The 15621-nt window shown below is 40.6% G+C and overlaps 1 protein-coding gene across 2 annotated transcripts; it reads right to left on the bottom strand.

The window, feature by feature from the left end:
• Positions 1-148: 148 nt before the first annotated feature.
• pkp1a (plakophilin 1a) lies at positions 149-15391 on the bottom strand. 2 transcript variants are annotated; one of them, XM_084916484.1, is made up of 15 exons: positions 15004-15391; positions 14126-14247; positions 10742-10918; positions 10473-10648; positions 10194-10323; positions 9445-9652; positions 8744-8912; positions 8440-8557; positions 5013-5174; positions 4767-4931; positions 3294-3447; positions 3006-3192; positions 2831-2915; positions 2110-2213; positions 149-1965 (listed from the first exon to the last, which is right to left on the bottom strand). In XM_084916484.1, exons 1-14 carry the CDS (start codon positions 15182-15184, stop codon positions 2142-2144), a joined length of 2106 nt encoding a protein of 701 aa, XP_084772610.1. In that variant the 5' UTR covers positions 15185-15391; the 3' UTR covers positions 149-1965; positions 2110-2141. The 2 variants fall into 2 exon arrangements, with proteins under 2 accessions (XP_084772610.1, XP_084772609.1); XM_084916483.1 differs by having other exon boundaries at positions 149-1969; positions 15004-15390.
• Positions 15392-15621: the final 230 nt, after the last annotated feature.

Genomic DNA, 15621 nt, shown 5'->3' with positions numbered 1-15621 from the left:
AAGAAAGAAAAATATTATTACTCATTCACAACAGTAAATTCTGAATATTGCATTCGCTTCAGAGTTATTCACGGTTTTGAAAATCATGCATAGATTTAGCACATATTTTAAAGGTTGCTGGAAAATTAACAAAAAACAAAACTCGCAATATTTTTGGCATGTTTTATTTATTCTGAGTGAAAGACAAGCCTCCTACTTATGCGCCTCACAAACACACACACATTTCTCAAAAATATACATTCTAAGCAAATACTGACATTGATCAAATGAACCCCAATACAGCCATTTCCCAAGCAGAAAGACAGCCCCCTGCCTTGTACCCTGTGGCCCTGGGAAAGCCCCATAGCTGCCTACCACCGTGTTTCATGGCAGGCATGTTTTATGATGTGTAATGGTGGTTTTTCCAAAAGCATTTCAGTTTTACAAAAATTTTACATCTGTGTTCAATAAACAGGCAGTTCGGTTATGACGGCAGATATCCTGTAAATAACCTCTTTGTAAGCTGTTTTTTAAATAAAAACAACTATTAAACATGACACACTTGTAAAAGCAGCTCCTCTTCCCTCAACTGGTGCGCACAGTTCATAATCATTAAAATGCTGGTTAGAAGGCGCGACCCCTTCATTGTCTCCACAACATTTATCTGAATTTGGTCAAAGAACACTCAGAGTCAGCCAGCTAACTAACTGCTGACAGTGCTGACTGATAATTTACTGCTGGTTCAAATTTCTACACATAGTTCATGAGTGCTAGATGTTGTGTGCTACATCCCAGTCTTTCCATGTCCCTGTTCCCCACAAGAAAACAAAGCAATACTTAAAAAAGAAATATATATAGCATTAAAAAAAGTGAATATTGACAAGCACTCAGTACTAAGATAGAGTCCAAAACTGAATACACGGCTAATAGCTGCTTGAAAAAGTTAGATAACCTTTGTCCTGTATATAATGAAGCTACTGCCAGCAGTCAGTTAGCTTAGTTTAGCACAAACCCTGGAAACAAGAGAAGGTAATGTACCTCCACTGTCAACAATTCTGTTTTATGTGGTTTAGTGAATAATGAAGACACTACTGAGTTATTCTCTGAGCTTGTTTTCAGTCTACATGCTAGGCTAACGAGCTGCCAGTTGTAGCTTCTATTTCATGTACAAACAAAAGCATGATATTAATGTCAAAGAAAGCAAGACAACACATTTAAATGTTGAACTAGTGCTTGACTCTTTAGGGTGACAGAATGTTGATAAAAAATAAAAGTGCATTTAGAAATGTACATTAAAAATAGCGCTTCTTTGCTAACCTTGAAAATCAAAGTACTGCTCAAGTGAATCTTTGCTTGGTCCTTTTTATGTATTCTTAGTACATTCAACATGAAAATCTATTACCTTCACTAAAGAAAATCAAGAAATGGGGCTGAGGTGGGGATATATTATTATTCTTTAAAAAAAGAACCTTCTTTGAATCATATTTCTCAACATACTGCAATTATACCACAAATAGTCATATTTTTGTCTTTGATTTTTGTCAGAAAGCTTTCATATTTGGCTGCTCAGATCTCTCTCTGCAGATAACTTTTAGTTATGTAGTCGTAGTTGTGTAGACACGTTTGACAGTGATGTGAATCAAGTAACATTCTGCTGCAGGTAACACTGTCAATCCACGCTGTCTGGTGTACGGGGACTTGCAACCTAAAACAAGCCAGTTTCAGCACACACTACACACACGTCTTAAAAGCACTCTCAGCCTACCTACGTAGATACAGGCAAACATTTCCAAACACACAGACCACAGGATTAATTGTAAAATTAAAAGCACTCATTCCTTTATAATATGTACAAAGCATCAATCAATGAACAGCAATTGTCAGGCTCTATCCAGATGGTATTAATAAAAAGCATCATTTTTCTCTCTTTTTTTGTTGTCTTCGTTGAAAGGGTGTGGCAACAGCAGTGTCTGAACACGTCGGTTTCTATCTGCAAGCACGGGCACAAGCACACAGGGGAAATGAAAAGAAAGAAAAGCGAGTGGCAAAGAGAAGAAAAGACATCTTCAGATTTCAGATTGCTTTGATCCCAACTGGTCTGAAAATGTGAACAAATACAGCCACTCAAACCTTTTACGGTTACTGCTGCCGATCCCGCCCGATCACTGTCCTTCCAGCTGCGAGACCACATGGGTTATGTTGTCGTTGATGAAGGCTGATTTGGTCAACCCCATCTGTGGGTTAAATAGATTCCATCAGTTAAAGATGTTGCAGAGATGCAATAGTCCACAAACACGCGTGGTGTTTGCAACACACCCCTGCAATAATTGTGAAGCCCTCTGAACTTAGAGTGGCGAGGTGAAAAATGTTTTCTACTCATCTGTCACATTTTTTTCTTTACTAGTGACGCATTAATCTTTGACAGAAATAGTGCTGATAGTGTTAATAAGGTGAACATAGCTGCTTTGCTTTTTACTCGTGCATGAATCTAAAGAAAATGTCTCATATTCCTTCGATCCTCCACCTCAGGCTTTTATTGTGGGGGCGACAGCCCCAATTTTCCACGGATTACTCCACCCGTATGAAACCGTGAGCACTGAAAACAAGTCTACCAGGATTCCAGTCTAATGTTTCTTTATTCACTGATGTTTTGGGTGTGGCAGAAGGGAAGGGAAAGTGAAGAGCCTGAGGAGTCATGATAAACACCCATCCATTTGTCCACCAACAAAGCTGGGCCCTCCCAGCAAGGAAGTTTGAGCATGAACTAGCATGAAATGTAACGACAATAAGCACATCACTGAAATGTCACCTCAGCTGCACCTTTAGCCCATTTCTCCCTTTTCTAATTTACCTTTTTCACAGCGCTTTGCAAATTCTTGTCTTGCCATATGCTGTACAGCAGCAGCGAGGCTGCGCTGCTTCCCTTGGTAAGTTTCCTAAAAAGAAAAGAAGTCATCATCGGTCATAGAAACACGCTGAAGCTTGCCACCTCTGCAAATGATATTTAAAAAAACAACAACACTCACTTGTCTTCACTGAGGTCAATTAGCGACCGAATAACGGCATTATTGATGACCTTCTTGCTGGTGTCACTGTTTGCTGACATCAGTCTTAGCACTGTGTTGCAAGCTGCTGCTATAGACTCGTCAGAATTTCCCAACTGACTGGGCCCACCCTGCAGGAGTTCTCCGAGCTGAGGCAAAATCTGCTTTGCTAAAAGAAAACAGCAAATCAATTTTATGTGGACTAAACTTGCATATCTGAAAACTGGATAGTCAAAGTCTTTCGTGCGCTATCATTATCCTACTGCTTACCCATGGTGCCTTGCAAACTGCCGGTCCGAGACATGTTACCCAACAAGGACAAGGCAGTGTTCTGAAGCTTCGGGTTAGATGGCTTCAGCAGAGGTCCAAATTGACTCAGATCTCTGGACTTACTAACCAAAATTTGGCTCACAGCATCTGACCCCTGAAATGGTTACAAAGAGGAATTTATTTAATTTTTGTGTTTATTTAACACAGGGGAAAAAACATCAACAACACCCACAATGGAATTAAGGAAAAGGCAATTTGCTGAAAACTTTCTTAACCTCCTAGGACCTGCGTCCACATATGTGGACATCACATTTTGGGTTATTTAGGCCAAAATACTCAATTTTGCTCTACATGGGCCTGATATCCACTTACGAGGACATTATCCTGCTACTGTTCTATTGAAATTTTAAACGAATATCCTCATATGTGGCTCTCATTTTTCTTAGAAACAAAAATTAGGTAAAAAAAAAAATCTGGTAATTCTTTGTTTTTACATTCATCAGGTCCCAATCAGCCCAAATATCAAAGGGAAATTAAAAATGCAGCCGTGGAAGAGTTCAGGTCTTAGGAGGTTAGAAATATGAGATTTATGTCAAAGAACAGGCTCTTTTCTTTGTTGTAAAGCACCACTTCAAAACGTTTAGTAGTGTCTGTAACCATGTGCCATTTTCACACATGAACTCTAGACAGTGTTGGGAGAATCAGCTTGGGACACTGGCCTCAGCTGCTCTTTGCCTCTGGAGGAAACATCCTGTTTGGTTAAGGCCAGTGTGGAGGAGGCTGGATCGCCACTCACTGTGAATTCTCCAGACATATTCCCACACTGATACGTTATACAGAATCTGCACTAAGGAGCTGGCAGAGGAAAGTTTAAGCCAGCTGAAGCTGTTCTTAAACACTGCTGTCACCAGTTAATCTTGACTAATAACTGGAATATAGCTTTCTTCACTTTTAACACAACAAAACCACACATCGCTGTATATGGGAGAATAACTGCAAGAGGTTGAACAAGATTCACCTTTAAACTGTGAGGCAGCAAAGAAAATGATAAGACGGTTTAAGAGCTCTGCACAGGACAAAGGGGAAAACAGATCCTTACACCTGGTGCCTGAAGAGGCTTGAAAACACTTTTCAAAAGAGTTAAAGAATTATATCGATTGTGGTATGAATGTCACACAGGGCAACTTGCCATTTGTTGCATGTACAGTTTCTTTTAAAAGGATCAGAAAAACATGCATGTATATATGTATAAATATGCTCAATAGCTCATTACATTATGTTGTGACTTACACGGTTAACTAACGTGTAGATGTTTTGTGTTGTAAAACAAGTGAAATTCATTCAACTCCACCCTTTCTCACAAAACTTAGTCAAGAGGTTTTCTTGTTTTCTTTCCTCTTTCATAAATCAACCTGAGCTAATCCAGTTACAGAGTAACACCATAATCCTAATGATTAACTTCTTCGTACTCACGTTTCCCTTGCTGGCAGTGAGGTTCTGCAGAGCACCACAGCAGGCCTCTAGAGTGGCTTTGTTCTCGGACGATTCCAGGAGGGACAGGTAGGTGTCTATAGCTTTGGGATGGGACAACCACTTAACACCTGATGGGGGGCTAGCATCCACAGTATCAAAGGAGAACTGAGAGAAGCAGAGAAGGCAAGTTTAAATGAAAGACTCCAACAAACAAAATAGTCTACAGGCATTGTGCTTAATGCCCACCGTCTTTTGGGCCTTGCTGCTCTTAGGGCTGAAGCATCCAATTGTGGGGCTTTTCTCGTGTTGGGCATCTCTACTTGGGTTGTAGTTGATGAAACTCACGGGGGACTCTTGCTCCAGTTTGTAGGACAAGTTATGGAGGATGCATGCACAGTTCTCCAAGGACTAAAGAACAGGAGAGAGTTCACAAAAAGTACATTGAAGGTTTTATTTTCATACTTTTGTCTGTTATGACTCATAAACAGCATAGCAGACCTATCTGATGATGAACTGGACAACAGTTTTAGTGTCAGACACTAGACTGACACTAGCACCGAGGGTTACATTTGTCTGAGCAGCTACAACCTTTTCTGTATCGAGCGCAAAAATAGTAAACTGACAAACATTTGGTTCATGTAATGTTCTCTTTTTCAGTATAGCCATGAAAGAATGACAACAGGCCAACACACAACTAGTAAAACACATGGAGCAACTTGCTTGAAAAGTGAAAGGCTTAAAAGACAGTCAGGCTGCTGACAACATATTTAGACTGCAGTAGAAAAAAATAGCTAATAACAGTCATCAATTCATAATTAACAGTAAATATAAAGGTGCTTTTTGTTTGCATGTTTCATAAAAAACACTACATACCTGTGTTTATATACTATTATGAGATCACTGTTTTACAACTGGATCAAATGGGAAGCTCTATTCAAGGTAACGCTATGTTTCTCTGTTCTTTGTGCGATGAGATAATCTCTGCCTGCACTTTCACCAATTATGCTTTAGTTCATGAAATGAAGTCTGTGTAAACTCTGCATTAACATAAACATAGAATTAAGGACACACCCACACCTGAAACGTCCACAAATTACAGGTACGCACAGATTCATAATAAGCGTGTAATTTAGTGAGCATATGTACATTCACACGGGTATGCTTTTAAAAAACAAACATAAAGACAAATTTGGAATCTGGACTGACTACATTCCGTAGGAGACGCAAGATAAATGTTGTACGACTTTGACTACACAAGGATTCGTCACAAGATATGATTCCAAAAACAGAAAACTGCTCACTCACTGGTGTAAACCAGAAAAACAATAAAGCCACAAAGACAAAGAAGGCCCCAATGATTATGAGGCTGGTGATGCATCTGTTTCTGATGTCTGAAAGACACTGAGATAGTGGACTCTTATAAGTACCTGGGTGTTCACCTCAACAATAAACTGGACTGGACTACAAATTAGGGCTGCCACGATTAGTCGACTAATCACGATTACGTCGACTATTAAAATCGTCGACGACTGATTTAATAGTCGACGCGTTGTTTGAAGCTTTGTAAGATCCCAAAAGACGCAGGAATAAGTAGTAGGATTTAAGAGTGTAATAACGGACTGAAACAGAAGATGGCAGCACTGCATGTACAAGGATGCCAGCTGCCGTTAAACCCCGAAGAAGAAGCTGTGTCCCATAATTCATAGCGCGGCCTGGCGCAGTTATCAACAATGGCGACAGCTAGTTAGTTTTAATATTACTCTTATTATTCTTTCTGGGTCACAAAATAAACGTTTAACATATTTTCAGGCGAGAATGTAGCTGTGTAAACCTCAAATATCTGCTCAGTTTATCAAGACACCAAATATTTTCAAAAGCGCTCCGACGTTTTCGGAGACGTCTGTTACCCACTAGCTCGATAGCTAGCCGGGGTTCAAGGCTCACTAGAGCCGTGAGAACACCGGACTCCCGGCAAATCGTTTTCAAACCCACCGCCGTCTTTCACTACTCAGGTTAAACATGATATATAACTCACTTAGATAACTTCAAAATGTTATTGTTTGGCTTTTTTCAGTATTTTATTTGTTCCTGAGTAAATCGGTTTGGCTGAGATTAAAGTTATAGTTTTTACACAGCTGAATAAACATCAAGCAGACAGCTGATTATCAGAAGTGTGAGATGCTCGAGAATATACTCCGGTGTCCTGTTATATTTTAGATAGCAAGGAGTTTATTAAACTTAACCGAAACAATCTGCAAATTTAATTAAAATTTAATAAACTATCATCTTGTCTTTATTTTTAGTTAGTACATACCTTACACACTTAAAGCTGTAAGCTAATAATAGTTATATAAGAGCAGATGCTGCTGGTGCAATAAGCTGTACGTTATACGTTCAATGGATGATGATCTGATTAGTCGACTAATCGCAAAAATAATCGGTGACTAGTCGACTATCAAAATAATCGTTTGTGGCAGCTCTACTACATATACAGACGTCCTGTATAAGAGGGGCCAGTGTGGACTCCACCTGCTGAGGAGACTGAGGTCCTTCGGAGTCTGCAGGACTCTGTTAAGGACATTCTATGACACTGTGGTAGCATCTGCCCTTTTCTATGCAGTGGCCTGCTGGGGGAGTGGATGCACGGACAGGGACAGGAGCAGGATTGACAAACTGGTTTGGAGGTCTAGCTCCGTGCTGGGATGTCCCCTGGAGTCTGTGGAGGTGGTTGGTGAGGGGAGGATGTTAGTAAAGCTGACATCCATCATGAACAACCCACATCACCCACTGCATGAGTATGTGAGTGGGCTGAGCAGCTCCTTTAGTCAGAGACTGAAACACCCTCGCTGCAGGAAGGAGCGCTTTGGCAGATCATTCATCCCAACAGCAGTTAGACTCTATAACTCCTCAATCACGATGTCATAAGTCACTGGACACTGTGAACATCCACGGTCACCGCTTCATGCATAATGGACCTTCCATGTGTATGGACATGTGCAGGTATATATGTATGTATATGTATACATATGTATATTTAGTGTGTACATGTGTGTGTGTGTCTATAAATAGGAATAGTAGTGGTACAATACTTATGTCAAGCTATATAGTTTATGTCTTGCATATTTCCAACCATATCCATAATCACATACTGTGTGTGCTGTATATAGTGTATTATCTTACTTTTTTTTCATTGATTGTACTTATTTGTATTTTCTTCTGATATCTGTACCTGAGCTGAGGTGACGCAAAAATTTCCCTGTTGTGGGATCAATAAAGTCTTATCTTATCTCATCTCATCTTATCTCTTATCTTCAATACTGATTAGCTCTACAAGCAGAACTGAAAGACAGTTTACAATGACAAAAACAATATAATCAATATATCAACAAAGACTAATAACCAATTTGCTAAATTATCATTAATCGGTTAGTGGTTAACTTTCTGTCACTGACGTCTCTGAAAAATCAATTAACTGTTTCAGCTCTACTGATTTTACTGATGCGATGACGACAGCAGACAAAACAAACTCTCCATTTTGGCCACACGGCCCGATTGTGTACTGTTATATGGGAATCATTAGACTACCAGTGAAAAAGTTACGAATACTTGTAACTGATGGGAAAAGGTTGAATTGTTGGTGATAAAAGAGTTAACTGTGTGTTTAAGTGGTTACCGAGTCATCAGGGTTTTGCTCTGCCACACAGGACTTCATGTAACTCATGAGGGAGTCGATAAGGCCAGGACAGCTTCTCATTGCCTGCCTCTGTCCACCCCGACCAGAGCTCAAGTTCCTGCAACCACCATGAAATCATCATTGCAGCGTGTACATACATATAAAAAGAGCAAGCACGTGATCCCTTAAATTAAGTGAAAACAGATGGTATAACATATATAAATCCCTTTTATAGCCACTGTATAAAAGATATTAACTGACTGATCACTGTCATTACAAATCCTTGACAAAGACCTATTCTTACCGCAGGCACCCTGTGGCACAGTTGAAGACAGAGGGGTCAATGTAGCTACTCGGACCGGTGTCTGACAAGCTTGTGTAAGGCACCACCACATGTTGAGTTAGGGCGGGCAGTGCTGTAGCTGCAAGCTCTTCCTTCAGCTCGTTGGCAGAGGACAGGTTCCACAGCAGGCCTATAATATGGCAACCAAGGGAGAATACATGCAACCGGTGTTTAGTTTTGTTTAAAGCCAGACAGTCCATTTGTTTTTATGGGCATTTCATCCATCATCAATTTTTTTTTGCATTTGTCTGTATTATTACTGGAATCACTACATTTCTGTTTCTCTACTAAATGCACAAGCTGTATGTCTAATACACCGCCGATGACAAGGACCTTCTGAAAGGAAAATTTTCTCAAATTTCTTAAGGAAACTGCGGTGAAGTTATGTCCATAAGACCTAAAATGTAGTGAATGACAGCAAATAAAATACAACAAGGAAGAAAAATCCCTGAAGACAAGAGAAAATACTAAGTGAGAATACCCACTGTTCTCTTCAGGTGTAGTTGATTCCATGTGAAATAAACTAACAACTACATGTTACCTTTAGTCACCCTGTCTATATATTTTAATAAAAACTCTCAAAATAAAGTTCAGATAAAATAAAATCCGGGGGGGGATTTGTTAGATATGTCAGTGTCTTCTATCTCAGTAAAAGTTCCTACCGGTAATTTGTTTCTGGGTCTCAGTAGAATCTGTTTCCTTTAGCAGCTGAAGGGCCTTCGCTATACCACCACAGTGCTGAACCTCCAGTTTGTTATTTTGGTTCTTGAACACCAGGTTCCTCAGAGCTCCAGCAGCAACCTGGCACACCTGAGGATTAGCGCTTCTCAGCAGGGCCACCAGAGTAGGAATACCCCCGAGTTGGAAAACCTGCAACACAGAAAAACAAAGCGGACAGGTGGAGAGAATTTTTTGATGTGATATGAGAGCAAAATTAGTTACAAGCTCATTACTTATTAATTAGTAGTATGTAAATCATGTATTAGCATTGCTTATATTCACCTATTTTCAGAAACTAATAGATGCTCATGCATTTTTATTTAAAGTGCATCACACGTGTGCATAAGCTTTGCGTATGGGAACATGAGAGGATCATATTTGTTTTAAGTAAATAAAGTACCAGGATGTTCTCTCTAATAACTTCTGGCCTGATGATGGAAACCAATAAAAACTGATGTGAATTTTTTTCCTTAAAAAGCCTCATTACTCTCAAAACTAACTAAAACTAAACTGAATTAAAAACAGAAAGTCAAGATATAATAAAAATAATAGCTAATTAAAAAATACAAAACTATAATAACTCTGTACTATACAAGGTAATCCCTGCAGAAAAGCACTGTGCTTGGTGAGCATGTGCGTGTTTCTCTTCACAATAAGCATGTACAGTAATCTTCTGTGTGCTTGCTCGGACCTCTGATTTGGCAGACTCGTCGGTGTAGGTGGTGTGTTGGATGAAAGTTGCTCCCCACTGCTGGTACTTTTCCTTACTGCTACCCAAAAACTCTACAGCCTCCTTTAGGGTCAGGTCTGGATTGTTCATCCTGGAGAAACACACCCAGGAATGTAGGCAAGGGTAGGAAATTAGAAAAGAAATACGCTCTTCTGAGTTTAGTAAACAGTCTGGATTTAATTTCAAGTTTTAAAATATATAATAAGCTACATTTTAATGCCAGAATAAAGGTGACCTTACATTGATTTACTCTTCATTTTGATGGTACCCATCTTGCCCTCATGTTGAGACTGGGTGGAGGGAATCAGGATTATGCGTGACTGGCTGCCGTTACCGTTAGTCACTGATGAAACACTGTGTCTGTTTGTTCGAGTTTGAAAGGTGCTTTGGCCCTGTGCCATCTGTCCTTTTATTCTCTAGAAAGCAACAAAAAATAGTTTAGAACATTTTGTTGGTACTTCTATGTGAACTACGCAGAACAGAAAAAATGTAAAACACAAAATGATCACCATGCCAGGTCCAGTGGCAGGAGAAAAAGGTGGTGGAGCCAAGGCAGGGTCACTCTTACTGGGTTTTATCCCATTGTAAGCCTTTGGCCAGGTGGAGGCACTGATTTTCTCTTCCCAAACACCGGAGGTACTCATATATCTTCCTCCAGAATTTCTAGTGGATAGAGTATGACTCGTCTGCATTGTCAAAAGAGAGAGATTAGTTACTGTCCAAGCAACATTTGCATCGTTGGTTTTCCAGAGGTACAGAGATACAAATGACACATTGCAAAACTCCACGACATCTTAACTTCAAGGCTTCTCTGTAAGGTAAGTAACCTGGTTTCCCACAAGAACAGTTTTCAAAGATCCCCGGAAACCCAAAACAGGAAAATTTCAACTGACACAAAGCCCGCATGCCACTTCCTATCCTCCTTTTTCTCGGTTTACACTGAGGAAACCTGTAGAATAAAGCAAACGACCATACGTGCCAATGTAACAAAATATCCGTCATTTGAGACTAACCCAAGCCATTTCTGTTCTAAGACTGATGATACATTGGAGCAAACAGAGGAGCTTTGTGTGCACAAGTGACACTGAGCACCTGCTAAACCTGTATTCACGATCTTGATGTAATTGCCAGCTTAATCTCATAATTGTGCATCATTTAAGAGTTCATTTATTATCCTTTTAATTTTGCAATCTATGAAGTGTGTGCATGGGCACGACAGTGTGTGCGTTTGTTCACATATAAAACACACTTGACGAGCTTTCCCATAAGTAAGGACCCAACATGTCTCACTAATGCTTTACTGATTAGTCATCCACCAAATTAAATGCTCGTCTCCTATTGGCTTGTTTCAAAAACTGAAGAAAAAAAAATACAGAAAGGAGGGAATGGAAAACCTCGCCTTTACACGACCACAAAACCAAACAGTCTCAGCTCACTCTTTTGAATCGCAGAGTTTATTATGAAGGAGGACCTGCTACAGGTGAAGCAGGTGCTCCGGATACACACACATGAGTTTCTTATTGGTCTTTAGCTCGTTCCTGTTCCTAACTGGACTGGTTGCTGAGTTACCATCCATACGTCAGCCATGATAGCAGGCAGTAAAAAACATGGTGAAAGAAAGATATGTCAACAGTACACTTGATAAGAGAAGATAGTGTGTTTATTCTCACAGTGCTCCCTTCATGCACCGCCTGAGTGAGCCACGAGAACCTTTCATACACAGGTCAATGTGGACAAATGCAAATTCAGCACGTCCAGAATACAGAGACAAACAATACAATGCTTCTATTCTGGCATTAGACTAATAAAAAAATGGCTTTATTGTTTTCTGTTACGAGGAGAGATTATACCTGGGATTAACACAGATTTACTGTATGTGGTGTTGCCAGAAAGAAGCCGTATCAAACAGCACAGGTATTATTATTATAGTCGAGTGGTGCAGAGTTATAACAGGTTAGCCAACTCGCCTGGAAAAAAACAGCAAAAGAAATTGGAAAAAAAAGGGTAAATGGCTGCTTCTTATGTAGGACTTTTCTACTGGAGCACGCAAAGCGCTTTATATAACACACCTCCTTCACCCATTCATACAAGGACTTTATTCTACACCTATCTAAAACTTACACACATTCATACTCTGATGAACACATCAGAGAGCAACTTTGGGTTCACCATACTGCCAAACAAGACACTGAACCCCACGCAGACTAAAAACTGGAGCAGTCAGGCATCGAACCTGCACCCTTAAAATGAGCAGATTTTGCTCCTACGCGGCTACAACCACCAACAGAACTGTAAAAGCTCAGTTCCAAGTCCCATCAAACTGAGACCGAGGTGGCTCCCGAGATACATAAAAAAAGTTGTTATCTGCATCAAAGACATTAACGCGTATATCTTTGTGGGCCTGTCCGTCCACTGCGTGCAATGTTGCAACTTAATGGGCAGGACTGTTTCGTGATAATATGGTAATCCATAGATGACAAACTCAGCTAATAAAAATGTGAGAACTGCACAAACACAAAAACTGTGAGTAATTCCGTTTGTTATACTTTCTTCTGGGTTTTCTTTTTATAAAGACATAAATAATTGTATTCGTAAACCGTCTCATTCAAGCAGTGCTTGTAAATGCTGTACTAGATAACACGTTGTAGTCAAACTGCTGGATACAATTTCTTCACTACGTAACTTTGTGTTACTTTTGTTCTGTGGATTATTTGGAAACGACCTTGCAACATAAGTGTTTCATGATGTGATGATTATGAGTCTTCATCAGCAAGAGCACATCACCACACTCTCCCCGCATTCCTCAACTCACTGTCAGGTCAAATCAGGACAACACGCAGCAAACAAATATTAACACACACACACACACACACACACAACACAAACAGCGACAAACCAAGAACGATGAGCATTACACTTAGCTATGGAATTTCAAATAGTTCGGTATTGTAAATGAGTTGTTTCACCCCGACTGCTCCTGGCAAGACTCACAGAACGACATTCAAAAACAACAAATTCACACCAGCGCTGTGCTGCGCAAAAATACACTCCGGTTTGTGAGAAGAAAAACGATGCCTGTGCAGAAAACGTGCATATTTTTTTCAGGGTTTTCGGTACAAGAGAACATTGTATGGATTGAGATGACCTCAGGCAACACCAGGAGACCCGTGTAGCTACAGAGTCGTCAGCCAGTATCATCATTTCCTAAAACAATGTCGTAAATCACCAGTGACTGAGCGTGCCCTCCCGTTTGGTGTCAACACTAACATATGGACTAATAGGCATCCTCCTTGAATTTAAGATTGCATCCAATTGCTCCATCAACCCTAAATTTCTCACAGTTGAGTTTCAAAACACAAACCCCCTCATTTTGAAGGGTGGGGCACAGAAATGCCACACACACAAATACACCCTGACTTGTAAACGCACACATTGGAAATGGCCAGACATTTGGGGAAGCATCTATTTTGTTTTTTGCTTTTCTTGTCGAGAATTACAAGATAACCAAAAACAATCTTGCATATATCTGTTTAAAGAAGCTGGAAACCAAAAGACATTTAGTTCAGCAAGAATTCAGCAGTGTATCTTTAACATGATGCAGATTTAGTCATATTATTGGCTCTGATAAGCATGAGCAAAGATCTCTAGTGAAAGAGACACACATTTTGCAGGAAGAGCATCTGGTTTAAAAAATAAAATAAAATCAGCTCTCAATCAAATATGCAGATCCATCTGTTGTGGCAGCCACCTTGCTAACAGGGAAGCAGCCAAATTAAGCTTTCTGTGTGAACATAATGAGCAAAATAAACATGTTGAGCATAAGCAGTGAAGTGCCTCGTCTGTTGCTGGGAAAGGTTTGTGCTCTGAACAACAAAACGCGCTGCTGGAATTACCTCCTTCATGGTGCCAGCAGACGTAGAGCATTTGCTGCGGTGGAAGGTGCCATTTGCTTTGGATGGAGGATATCTGAATGAGGGGAAATCTGTTTGTTTTGTGAAAGACTGCAGAGGTGGACCTGTTTAAAAAAAAGAAAGATATGAGAGACACACAGTTTTACAAAATAATAATAATTTGTATATATATATACATATGTAATGACAAAAAGCAGAAACTTGAAACACCCCCCCCCCCCCACACACACACACACACACACACACACAATCACTGAGTGTCACACGGAGGCTACAACTGAACACGTCCTTTTAGATAACAGCAAACAACAACTGAAGGTAATTTAGATACCTAGAAGTAACTCAATTACAAAGGAGCTGCACACTGAAGAAGGCAACCTGATAACCGGAGGTGCGTCCGCAACTCCGGCTTTGATTTCTCCCCATTTACAATCGAGTGTTTGTTAAAGCCCTTCTTCCTACAGCCCAGTTTCAACCCATTTTCAGAAGAAATTCTTACGTCAGCAATCGTCGTTCCGCCATTCTCACGCCTGCTGGAACTTGCTAGTGTCACCCGCGGGTCTTTTTTTTCTTTTTTCTTTTTTTTTTTTAAACAAAACTGTCACTTTGATACCAAAAAGCCTCGAAACATATTTGAACCACCTACTTTTCAACCTACAAATTAGATGCGCCTGTGAAGTTATACAGAAATAAGAAAAGGAAAGAAAAAAAAGCACGTCGAGCCCGTTAAGCGGTGCTACTTCAATGGAAGTTGTGTGACGCATCTTTCCCAGGTAACACAACGTTCAGTTTACGTGCCCCACAGACACATTGGGTTTTTGTTTTTGCGGTATTATAGTTGTAGAAACTTATTTCCATACTTGTAGGAGAAGGAGCTCTGACACTCTTGCTGTGTTTGGACCTGCTCCTCTTAATGCTGTGAACCTGGTCCAGCACGCGCTGCTGTCCAGACCGCAACTTGTTGTCGGAGGGCAGCGCGAGCGAAGTATCCTCCGCGACCCCGATGGTTGTCGCTGATCGCAGCGGCTCCGGAGCCATCATCTTCCCAACTCGGCGCCAACTTGTGAACGGATCGACAGAACGGGCTTCCAGAGAAGCGCAGGCCCGGAGGGAAAATAAAAAGTGCACCGACAGCTGTAACGGCCGCACTAAGTATGCAGATTGGTTGTAGTTGTTCTCGGAGCAGTGGCGGTATAACTCCACCCTGGGAACCGCGCCCGGCCGGGAGAGTTCACAGAAAGGTGTGGCGTGCAAGGAGGAGCCGAGAAAGGCAGAAGTTCCTCTGCGCAGTACTCGATATACGTGCGAGGGGGGGAAGCGCTAATGTTGCTCTTCTTAAAATTGAAAATAGAGAATTAAAAACCAAACAAACAACCACACAGGAGCATGTTCAGCCTGTTTAGCGTTGCAACTGCCACTCGAGTCTTGCATCGTGCCAAGGAACTATGATAAACCCTGTTGGAAAAAGAAATGCTTAT

Source organism: Perissodus microlepis, chromosome 20, assembly GCF_051167445.1.
Source record: "Perissodus microlepis isolate ML-2025 ecotype Zambia chromosome 20, ASM5116744v1, whole genome shotgun sequence".
NCBI lineage: Eukaryota > Metazoa > Chordata > Actinopteri > Cichliformes > Cichlidae > Perissodus > Perissodus microlepis.
Note: the sequence above shows the minus strand (reverse complement) of the source record. Positions and strands in the feature narration are given on the sequence as shown.